This window comes from Salvia splendens, chromosome 14, assembly GCF_004379255.2.
Source record: "Salvia splendens isolate huo1 chromosome 14, SspV2, whole genome shotgun sequence".
Taxonomy (NCBI): domain Eukaryota; kingdom Viridiplantae; phylum Streptophyta; class Magnoliopsida; order Lamiales; family Lamiaceae; genus Salvia; species Salvia splendens.
Window position 1 is genome coordinate 11,380,415 of NC_056045.1, and position 12,805 is coordinate 11,393,219.

Genomic DNA, 12,805 nt, shown 5'->3' on the forward strand with positions numbered 1-12,805 from the left:
GCCCCTGATGCGAGGTCCAGACCCTCAGCCATCGTGGCAGTGTCATCGTCCATCCGAGTCACTTTGCAAAAAAACGCTTCATATTCTTCATCGGTCATAAGGCCTTGCTTTCTGGTCGTTTCATTCAGATCTATTTCTTCTCTCGCCATTTCTTGGGGGATAGTTCCCGCTACCGGCGTCCTTTCTGGTTCATCTCCTCCCTCCCATCTCTTCTGCTCCTTCATTCTCCTCTCTGCAGTTCCCTTGAGTCAGACTCGTAGTAGGCGGAGATGGGATCAATATCCATCGAGTCACTTTGTTGTGGAGTTTGGGAGGGTTCCGAGGGCTCTGGCGGTGTGGTCGCCGAGGGAGATTCTCTTTCTGGTGGAATTGCTGAGGAAATCGGAATGGAAGTGGGTGGTTGTACTATGGGCTGCACGATCGGTTCTGCTGCAGGTACTGCCGGGGCTTCTCCGGTTGTGCTCAATTTACCCCCGACTTGGCTAAAACCTGCCAACGCAGTCGCCCAATCTCTATTCGGGTCCTGCTGTCTGAGGAACTCCGCCAGTGCGTTCAAAGAAACCATCGCCGGAGCCTGAGGAATCGGCTCCTGTGGTTGCGGGTTCGGCGGCCGCTCTCCAAGTGGTGGATGCGATTCTGGGGTTTCTTCCCTGCGGGTTGAAGGGGTTTTCTCACCGGTTTGTTTCTTTGCCCATTTCTTTTTTCCCATGGCTTAAATCGACGATTTCGGGTGGTAATATGGGTTTTGGTTTCTGTAGATGACGGCGAAAATTTTTGGAAAAGAGAAATTGCAGGTGAGGGTTTGTGAGATGAAAAAAGGGGGGAAATGGGTTGGATATGAGAGTAGAAAGGGTAGTTGAGGGTTTGTAACCGGCTATGAGCGGTTTCCAGGTTGGCGTGGGAGACGGTTGAGAGCGCTGCCTTCTGATTGGACGTCGCCTGTTCTTCTCTGCACACGCGCCCTCGCAGTCGTTGTCCGCCTGCAAAGCTGCAACAACCTCAATTAAAATTTCGCCCATCAATGATTTCCCCCTATATTTTCCCAGATTAGTAACAAATTAAAAAGGACACTTAAATAAAACTGAGAGTTTCACCAAAATGACATTCTGGTGGTCAGTGCGTACCCCAAATTAAATTTAAGGACCGAAAAATATTTTTGGATTTTAATTTTAATTTCATGCAGAGATTTAATTAACTACCACGTATTTACATTATTTACACTTCCCTTAGGAAATTTGGAATTCTACTTGGCCAGTATATGCAAACTTCACTCAAAAGAGACTAGCCCAGTGGAACTCTAAATTCCGATCCTTCCGGTCAGTATGCGACCTTAATATGTGGTTGCAGTGGGATCTCATCCACTACACCCACATCACTATTCTCCCTAAACACTTTCAGCCTATGTACATTTACGATAAAAGGTTCAGAGTTAGGAAGACTCCCTAAAATCTCCACTGCTCCATTAGAACGGAGTGCGGTTATGACATACGGCCCTGTCCACTTCGACCTGAGCTTTCCAGGCATTAGCTTCAATCTCGACTGGAAGAGAGTACTTTCTGGCCAATATGGAGGTCCTTGGTCCTTAGATTTCTGTCGTGCCACAATTTAGGTCTCTCTTTATACCACATGTCGGAATCAAACGATTCCAATCTAAGTTCCTCTAACTCCTGCAGCTGTAGCTTCCTTTCCTCTTCACAGGCCTTAGCATCCATATTTACTTGCTGTACTGCCCAGTATGCTTGGTGCTCGATCCCAACGGGTAAGTGGCACATCTTTCCGAAAACAATTCTGTACGGGGACATTCCTATGGGAGTTTTGTAGGCTATCCGATACGCCTATAGAGCATCCTCTAACCTCATGCTCCAGACCTTCCTAGAAGGGTTGACTGTTTTCTCCAGAATGTTTTTTATCTCTCGATTAGAGATCTCCGCTTGACCGTTCGCTTGCGGGTGGTAGGGGCTAGATGATCTGTGGTGCACGCCGTACTTCTTCATTAAGGCTTCGATTGTGCGGTTACAAAAGTAAGTTCCTTGATCAGATATGATGGCCCTTGGTACTCCGAATCGACTGAAAATGTTGCTCTTGAGAAACTTGGCCACCTACCTTGCTTCACACGTACTTGTCGTGTTGGCTTCTACCCACTTGGAGACGTAGTCAACTGCAACTAAGATATACAAGTTCCCATAAGACGAGGGAAAAGAACCCATGAAGTCCATCCCCCATATGTCGAACAGTTCACAAACAATGACCGGGACTTGTGGCATTTCATCTCGTGCAGAGATCCCACCGGTCACTTGGCAACGCTCACAACTTCTACAGAATTCATAGGCATCTCTGTTTAGGGTTGGCCAATAAAACCCGTTGTCCAAGATCTTCCTTGCCGTTTTCTTGGGACCGAATGTCCTCTACAGGCCAAGGAGTGGCAATGTATTAGTACGTCCCTTTGCTCCCAGTCAGGAACGCATCTTCTTATCACTTGATCTGCTCCTACTTTCCAAAGATATGGGTAGTCCCAAAAGTAGTATTTTGCTTCACTCTTGATCTTCATTCTTTGAGCTTTAGTGATGTTTGGCACTTCTGGAAGCTCTCCTGAAACTAGGTAGTTTGCTAGGTCCGCATACCATGGCTCCTGCCCTACCTTTTCCTTTCCTTTTGATGTACTATCCTGGCCAGTAAGCTTCATCACTTCCTCCCAATCTATCTTTCTAACGGCAACAATCACTTCACATAAGTGTTCCTCCGGATATCGGTCGTGTACCTCCTCGCTGCTCCCATTGTGCATTATTCTGCTCATATGATCTGCAACCTTGTTCTCGACCCCTTTCTTGTCCTCCACTTCCCAATCGAACTCTTGTAACAAGAGTACCCATCGGATCAAGCAGGGTTTGGATTCCTTCTTGGCAACCAGATACTTAATGGCTGCATGGTCAGTAAAGACAATGACCTTGGATCCCAACAAGTACTGTCGAAACTTCTCGAATGAATACACCACGGCCAGCATCTCCTTCTCCGTGGTGTCATAATTCCTTTGGGCCTGATTCAATGTCTTAGATGCATAAAAAATCACATACCTTTTCCCTTCGATCTTCTGGCCTTGATCAGCTCCCACTGCGTAATCATTGGCGTCGCACATAATTTCAAAAGGATGCTCCCAGTCAGGAGCCCGGATAATTGGTGTAGATACCAACTTTTCTTTGAGAAGGTTGAAAGCAGCCTTGCACTGTTCATCAAAATTGAACTCCACCTCGTTTTGAAGAAGTCTGGTAAGAGGTTGGGAGATTTTGGCAAAGTCCTTTATAAATCGTCGATAAAAACCTGCATGCCCCAGTTCCTTCTGGTCAGTAGGGAAAGGTAGTTTGGAAATGACGTCCACTTTGGCTTGATCCACCTGGATACCTCTCTCTGACACCACGTGCCCTAGGACGATACCTTATGTAACCATGAAATGACACTTCTCAAAATTCAAGACTAGGCTCCTCGCTTGACATCTCTCCAAGACTATATCCAAATGTTGAAGGCATGAGTCGAAAGAGTCTCCGTAGACTGTGAAGTCATCCATGAATATCTCTATGCATTCCTCAATTAGATCGGAAAATATGCTCATCATGCATCGCTAAAATGTTCCCGGAGCGTTGCAAAGACCGAACGACATGCGTCTGTACGCGTAGGTTCCAAATGGGCAAGTGAAGGTGGTCTTATCCTGATCTTCAGGGTCCACGTAGATTTCAAAATACCCGTTGTACCCATCTAAAAAACAAAAGTACTTCTTCCCAGCCAGTCGCTCCAACATCTGATCGATGAACGGCAGGGGGAAGTGGTCTTTCCTGGTTGCGGCGTTCAGCTTGCGGTAGTCTATGCACATCCGCCAACCAGTGACTAGCCTTGATGGTATCAGCTCATTCCTCTCATTTTGAACCACTTGAATCCTAGACTTCATTGGAACCATGTGGACAGGGCTGACCCACTCGCTATCGGGCACCGAATAGATAATCCCTAAAGACAGCAACTTTAAGATTTCCTTCAATATTTCCTCCCGCATGTTGGGGTTCACCTTCCTCTACGAGTCTCGATGCGCTCTCGCCCCCTTTTTTGTTCTTGCCTAGAACGGTCAGTAGCCTTGCCTCTTGTTCTTTCGTCAAGGTGCTGCTGATAATCACTGGGTATGAGTTTTCCTTCCCTAAGAAAGCATACTTCAGTGTTGCTGGTAATTTCTTCAACTCAACTTGTGGGGGAAGTGTGTCTGCTGGTAGAGGGTTCCTTGCAGCATCCCCTTCCTTCTCTAACTCTCCATCTGAAAATTCATATGTACTGACTGGTAGCTTAGCCCCTGCGGCGCCAATAAATTCTGATTTCTGGCAGAAGTCCTTAATTGCTCCTTCTATCTCTTCATCAGTTAACCCTTGGCTACTGATCACATCACACCATGCAGCTGCCTCTACATCAACCTGTCCATACACATCCAATGCCTGTAGCTTTTCCTGCAACAATTCGGTCTCAAGAAAATCTTGGACTAGGGGGTCAGTTACATCAACGTAGCATAGATTTTCAGAATCGATAGGCTTTTTCATTGCCTCATTGATATCAAAGGTAAATTTCTCCCCATGGAAATCTATGCAAATCGTCCCCTCAGCTATGTCCATGATTGTCTTAGCTGTCCTAAAAATGGTCTTCCTAACAATATACCGCTAGACTCCCTAGCTTCAGACTCACTCATCTTGATCACATAAAAGTCAACAGGATAAGTAAAATCATGCACTCTCACCAACACATTTTCTAACACACCCTCAGGATTTATGCATGACCTATCAGCCAGTTGGATTAATACCCTAGTGCTTGATAACGTTACTCCCTTCAAACGATTATAAACTGACAATGGCATAATATTTATAGAAGCTCCCAGGTCACACATTGCATGCTCGATTTTTACATCTCCTATAGTTATAGGCAAAGTGAACATACCTGGATCGGCTCTCTTGGGCGGTAGCTTTTCTTGCACAATTGCTGACGCTATCCCTTCCACCATGATCTTTCCATCCTATTGGGCTTTTCCGGCTATGAATTCCTTTATGAATTTCCCAAGTGGGGGAAGTTTCACGACCTGGAGGAATGGTATGGTAACATCCAGCTTCCCAAAAATTGATAAGTAATCCACTGGGTTCTCCTTCTTTCTCTTAGTCACGAAACGGTAAGGGAACGATTTCTTTCCTTTCGTCTCGTCCATCGGTCCTTCAACAGCCTTCCCGGAGTTTTCCTTGGGTACATTCTGGGCTGGAGTCTCATTCGTTGGTCCTTTTTCCTTAGGCGAGTCTACCTTGGGCTGCATGACCTTGGTTTCACCTTTTCCCGAAGGTTCCTCATCCAAGAAAAATGGATCCTGCATTTGAGGCAGAGGTCTGCGTAGCTCCTCTTCCGAGACAACATCTCTCAGTATCTTTGTCTCACTAGGCTCCCCACTGGGCTTCCTCGGTTGGGGTCCTTCATAGGTATTACCGGAACGCAATGTGACCTTGCTTATGTTTGCCTTTTCAGGTACATGGACGGTAGACGGGAGTTTCCCTGAATTCCCTTTCATTTCACCCATCGAACTTGCTAGCTGGGCCAACTCCCTGTTCATCATATCAATGTTCGCCTTATGCTCATTCTAGGCATTGTGCATCCCCTGCACTACTTCATTGTTGGATTGCAACTCACCCTAGATACTCTGCTGCGAAGCGAGCAGTTCTCCCATCATGTCCTCCATAGATCGCCTCAAAATATTAGGGTATTGGGACTGACTTGGCCCTTGGTGCTGGTTATACTGGGGGCTTTGGTTGGGTGGGTAATTTTGGAAGTTTTGCTGGTTCTGATTAGGTGGGTAGTGGTTATGCTGGCCAGGAGGGTTGTACTGGTCTTGGTGATATTGATTCTGGTTCTGGCCTTGGAAATGGTTCTGGTTTTGGAACTGGTTCTGGTTCTGCTGATGTTGTGGACCCTGGTTGGGTTGATTCTGGTAATTTTGGAAGTTTCTTTGGTGGGGTGGTACATAAACAGGGTTCAAGTTCTGGTTTTGTGGGATTTGGTTGTGGTGTTGTTGGTTGTGGGGTTGTTGGTTTCTTCCTGACCAGTTGGATTGGTGGTCGGGATTTGCTGGGCCATGAGTGGGGGTTGTATTGGTTCTGACCTTGACCTTGGTTCTGATTTTGGTTCTCATCTCCCCATCGAAAATTTGGATGGTCCCTCCATGGTGGGTCCCGCTGTTTCCCTTGGATCCAATTCCCACTAGAGTTATAGTACCCTGCAGCATTGACTTGCTCCATGTTGACGAAGTCATTAGGCTGATCATAGCCCGGTCTTTGATTTCCCTACTCTGCACCCTTGTAGCTCCAGTTGGAGAAGATGGTGGTGCGTTCTTCTCGATAGCGCTTAGGAGCGTCTTCTTCAACTTTTCCATTTTCAAGTCCATTTTCTGCTCTATCTTCTGCTCCTGGTCAGTAGATGATGTTAGAGTTTAGTATACTGAAAGCATCTTTCGAATGCTTGTATATGTAATAACTCTTTTATCCATTTGTTACCATTTTATGAGAAATAATATTTTGTTACAATGTATTTTGCTTATGTATTGCTTATGTATTTATGAGATGTTGAAATGCGTTTTCCATTTAAATACATAGTTTAAGCAAAATGAGTCTAAGTCTTCTGCATAGTAGACGAGTTGTGAGCGGCGTTCACAGTAGGTAACTTGTCAGTTCATGCAGAAGAAAAACTGTTTCACAACCTAGATAGGCTTTGACTACCTATCGTGAAAGGTTGCGACGTCAGTCCGAAAATTTCCTTACCTAAGGAAATGAACGACGTCGGTGTGGTATAGCACTGAAAGGATCAAACAGTGAGATAAGTCTTTCTTGGCTATTTACTGAAAGACGAGGTCTCGGTGATTGTCGTTTCTTAATCATTGTTGACATAACATTGAGCATACGATATTAATTGAAAACTACTTTGACTTATCAAATGGTGAGGGAATTTCGTTGCCCAAGAATCCTGATAGATTGGGTAATGATCATTAATGTCTAAGTGGTGCTAGTATTGTTATTGCAATGAATCGTGTACTGGGAGAGGCCAGTATGATAATATCCTCAAGAGGTGTTTAGAAAAAGGTTTTATTATTCAGAAAACTGGCCAGTTGGAATTTATTCCATGAATAATAAATAATGTTTCTAAACTAAACCACTCTTGGAAAAAGAAATTAATTAATAATAGTCAGATAGCAGACTCGATATTAATTAATGGATATTTATATCTTTAACACGGGAAATGATTTAATTAAAGATGAAGTCCCAGAATACTCGTAATTTCGGTTTGGACGGGCAGTCAATATTATATCTATAGTGGATGATAATAAAATTTAAGTTTGGGCTTGAATTAAATTGCTTTTAATTTAATTAGTGAAAGCCTGAACTGTGGCCCAATCCAATCCTCCACAGATCCCTGGTCTGGCCCAAAATAATTAACTTATTATAAAAGGGAGAAGAAGAGAAGACAGATGAATTATTTCTACCGTAAAATTTCGATCTCTACAACCTGTAGAGATAAAAATATCGATTTTAGGGTTCTTCTTCCGTAGAGATTTCTATCTTCAATTCTTCTCCAGCTTTTGAGGATTTGACAAGCTTTGCCCACACAAAGGTCGAATTCGAGTTAAAAGGGAACAAATCAGAAGATCCGTGGTTGAGATAAATTGAAGAAGGTGATTGAATCAACTCTTGAATTCCTACTGTATGTTGTATTTAATTGCATATATTCAATATGATCTGAGTATATATGCTTGTTGTAAACATGTTTCAAGTATACAATCGGATAAAAGCATGTTTAGATGTAAATCGTTCAATCAAACTAAATTGATTTCCTCTGCAAAACCAACAATTGGTATCAGAGCCAAGTTTTTAGGCTCTGATTGTTTGATTTACTACATGCTTTGATTGTATGAATAGAATGTTTAATGTTTCGATGCATGTTTTAGTGTTCTTTTAAATTCTTTGTTGAATTGTTGAACTGTGAACATTCAAAACATTCAAACTACGGTTTTTCGGTCATGAGCAGCCGACGTTTGTGCCAAGGCTGATCGTGTCCTTAGAACAGCTCCTAAATTTGACCTTTGGATACTTGATTGTGTCCTACGGCTTCACATCCTATGGGCTGGATAGTCATTTGTCGAAGAGATCAAGGTCATGGATCCATGACCTAGCTGATCAGTATTCACGCCGAACAATGGGAGCTGCCGGTTAAAAGCCGAGGGCAGCTCCGGATCACACATGTTCACTCGACGTGAAGCAGGCGCCGATGGTCGACAAGTTTCGACCATGTTACGGGGCTGGCTGGTCGAGGAGGAGGCTGGATCAATGGGAGTCGAAGGGCGCCGCTGGCTGTTTTTCACGCCGAGAGCAGCGCCGGTGATTCCCATTGCGTGTGTCCGACGGATGAATCTGCTGGTCGTGTTTTCCGGCAGAAAGCAGTCTATTGAGGCGACACGAGCAAACAATGGAGTTGATTGGTGGTCGGTGCTGCTGACCGAGTATTCTCGGTCGAGAGCAGTGCCGGGGGCTGCTGACCGACGATCAGTTTCAAGGTCGGACGAAAGTTACTGCTGGACGTGCTTGTCACATCCGAGAGCAGCTGAACGTTCCAGCAAGATCCGGCCATTGTGAACTAACCGCTTTTGTTGGGAACTGAATTACGTGTTTTAGTGAACTGACTATGTGTTATGCAGCTAATGCGTGTTTTCTGAACTGATTGTATTTTTCTTCTATTATGCGTAAATGTTGTTATGCTTGGTTGTCAAATAATGCATGATAGTATTTGTTTATTGCGTGAATAATTGAATGATGGTTATATATTGCAACTAATTTATGATCTTATGAATTGGTTTGTTGCGTGAATGGTATTGAGGCTTAATGTCTCAATTAAAATTAATTATATGGAATATCATTAAATTAATTTATTAAGATCTACATGGTTTGAATTTTTTAGTCTATATCTTATGGATTTTGATAGATTATATCTATCTAGATATATCCTAGTTAGATTAGATTTGGTTATTCAAATAAATCCTATAAATCTAGGATTCCATATTTTTTATGGAAGAAATAAATTGGAATTTAATGTAGATTATGTCCATAATATATACTTAACATGACATAGATAGGTTTGAATTATAATCCTTATCTATAAGATATTGAGAAATTTCATTTATCTAGAATATATATCTTAAGATGATTTGGATAAGTATTTTTCAATTAAATCCTATTATATCTAGATTTCCTAAACCTAATGGAAAAGGATAAGTATTATAATTAATATTATTATTATTATTTAATAATAATCATTTAATATTAATTAAAGAAAATATTTGATTAATTATTTATAATTTATTAATTATTAATTAATCAAATTATTTAATTATCTTAGTTTAATTTCATGGATTTAATAGAACTACCAATTAATTTGAAATTAATATAAGTGAACTTTCTGCATAATTCACTTAAGTGATAATTAAAAGAAAAACCATACTTTAAAATAACTAAGCGATAATTACGATCCCTGTCGTATATGGTCTCCAAAGAATTAGTCTATGTATGAAGCAGTTTCTAATATTAACGCGACTCACCTTAGTGGGAGCCTCAATACTAAGAAATAGCAAGTTCATTGGTTAGACTTCTCAAAATAAAGTTCAATTTTATCTAGACGTGATTTCCAATATTATCGCGACCCACCTTAGTGGGAGCTTTAATCCTAAGAAATTGCAGAGTTCAGAAGATTAAATTAACTCGTGAGATAACTGTAGAATTTTGTTTGTGGCGTGCGACCTTCCCTAGAAGGAGTATCAATACGGAAATGAAATCCTTGGGGTGAATATTCAATGGTATAGGCTTAGGCAACGTTTGGTGGCCATGCCACCTTAGTGGTCTCTGGACTATTCGTCGATGTTGTGACCAGAATTTTGTTAAAGATGAACCATTTACTTGACCTCCCTAGAGGCGTACTTAATTCTATTTAACTGTTGTGAGAATCTAAACTGTTTTAATGATTTTTACTCTTTAGAATCTTACATAGTTTGTAACAATAAGCTATTTTATTTTCTCAGCTAAATCCAAATCAAGATGTCGTTCAATCCTCTTTCCGCTATTCTCAAAGAACACAAACTCGAAGGTCATAACTATATCGTATGGAAACAAAACTTGGATGTCGTTCTCACTGCCGAAGAGTACAAATATGTGCTCACTACTGAATGTCCACCTTAACCTGCTGCAAATGCTTCTGCAGCAGTGAAAGAAACATACAGAAAGTGGCGTAAAGCCAATGAGATGGCGAAGTGCTACATGTTGGCTTCTATGTCAACAGTACTTCAACATCAGCATCAAGGCATGAACACTGCTACTGAGATTATGAACAATCTTAATAACCTTTTTGGTACTCAGAATCGAGCGGCTAAATCTTTAGCCTTTCGGAGCATCATGACTAAGGTTATGAAGGAGGGCACATCTGTGAGGGACCATGTCCTCGAGATGATGAGCCACCTCAATCAAATTGAGGTTTTGGGAGGGATCATTGATCCCGAGTCCCAAGTAACTATAATCCTTCAGAGTTTGCCAGCTAGCTATCAGCAGTTCAAGCTCAATTTCGAGATGAACAAGAGGGCTTTCACCCTAGCTGAACTGTTGACTGAGTTGCAGTCAGCGGAGGATCTTATGGTCCAGACAAAGGCTGCTATGATGAGTACTAGGCCATCTTCCTCAGGCTCCAAGCCAGGTAAGGGGAAGAAGAAAGCCCTGAATGTTGTAGCACCAAAGATAGCTAAGGGCAAAAAGAAACGGGTGAACACGAACAAGAAGCAAAGTGGCAAGTGTTTCAAATGCGGTGAAAAGGGGCATTGGAAGCCGGATTGTCCTAAAAAGGCCAACGGCTCAGGTATGCACCAAGCTTTCGTTGTTGAATCATGTTTAGCAGTTGTATCTACTCAGCAATGGGTGGTTGATACTGGAGCTGCTGATCATGTTTGCTTTGATCATGATTTAATGCAGGTAACAAGGCAGTTGAATGAAACAGAGATCGAGATCCAGCCGGGCGATGCTACGAGAGTGGCAGCCGTTGCAGTGGGAGACGTTTATTTACGTTTTTCTAGTGATAGAGTTTTAGTGGTGAACAATGTTTTGTTGATACCTTCGTTTAGAAGAAATTTAATTTCAGTTTCTAAACTTGTTTCTGATGGATATTCAATTTCATTTGATGATTCATGCATTATCAAGAAATGTGGTTCTTATACCTGTCGTGGTATCATGGAAAACAACCTTTACACTATAATATCTACACAGTATATGCAACATAAAAATGAATCTAACTCAACATCGAAAGTTTCTCGAAAAAGAAAATCTCCTTCTGTTTCAATGAACGAAACGTACTTATGGTACCTTAGCCTTGGTCATGCTAACCCTACTAGGATTCAAGCGTTGGTAGACCAAGGTCTACTTAAGGATCTAGAAATAGAACCTTATACAACTTGTGAATCATGTTTGGAAGACAAGATGACTAAGAGACCATTTAAGGTCAAGGGTAATAGGGCCAAGGAAGTACTTGAGCTCGTTCATTCTGATGTGTGTGGTCCAATGACTACTCAAGCTAGAGGCGACTTTCAGTATTTCATCACCTTCATTGATGACTACTCGAAAGTTGGATATGTCTATTTGATGCGTCACAAGTCGGAATCTTTTGAAAAGTTCAAAGAATTCAGGGCACTTGTGGAGACGCGACATGGTAAGACAATCAAGGCTCTACGGTCTGACCGTGGAGGCGAGTACCTTAGTAGTGAGTTCTTGGACTACTTATCAGAAGCGGGAATTGAATCCCAATTGACTGCGCCTGGCACACCCCAGCAGAACGGCGTAGCTGAACGAAGGAATAGAACCCTCTTAGAAATGGTTCGATCGATGATGAGTTATGCTAAGTTACCTATTTCGTTCTGGGGACATGCGTTGCTCACAGCAAGCTATACCTTGAACAACTTACCATCCAAATCAGTACCTACAACACCACATGAGTTGTGGACTGGACGAAAATCTAGTCTAAGACATCTCAGAGTGTGGGGTTGTCCAGCACACGTGTTAGAGAAAGATCCAACGAAGTTGGAGTCTCGTACTGAGGTATGTTTGTTTGTAGGGTATCCCAGTGGAACGAAAGGCTATGAATTCTATAGTCTACGAGATAAGAAGGTATTTGTTAGCACAAATGCTAAGTTCTTAGAAGAAGACTATGTGATGAATCATTAGCCCGGTAGTGAAGTAGCTCTTGAGGAACTAAGAGATAATTCAGTTTCCACAAGCAAAGAACCAATAACACAAGTACAATCTATACCTGAGATATCAACGTCTGTACCACAAATTGTAGAGCCTCGTCGTAGTGGGAGGGTTCCTCGTGAACCAGAAAGGTACATTGGTTTGGGTGAGTCATCTGACTTAGACCCAGACGGCAATGTATTAGACCCATGGAACTTTAAAGAGGCGATGGCAGATTCAGATAGTCATTCCTGGAAAGAAGGAATGAATTCTGAACTACAATCAATGATAGACAAAGACGTTTATGATTTGTTAGTCCTACCTGAAGGTTGTACTGCCATTGGGAGCAAATAGATTTACAAACGCAAACGAGGACCTGACGGACGAGTCAAAGTCTTCAAAGCAAGACTAGTAGCTAAGGGTTATACCCAGAGAGAAGGTATCGATTACGATGAGACCTTTTCACCAGTAGCTATGCTCAAGTCAATCCGAATTCTTTTGTC

General features: G+C 42.3%; 1 protein-coding gene across 1 annotated transcript; it reads right to left on the reverse strand.

Moving 5' to 3' along the window:
• Positions 1-220: 220 nt before the first annotated feature.
• Positions 221-709, reverse strand: LOC121764182 (predicted GPI-anchored protein 58). Its single transcript, XM_042160239.1, has one exon. The coding sequence runs from the start codon at positions 707-709 to the stop codon at positions 221-223; it is 489 nt and encodes a 162-aa protein (XP_042016173.1).
• Positions 710-12,805: the final 12,096 nt, after the last annotated feature.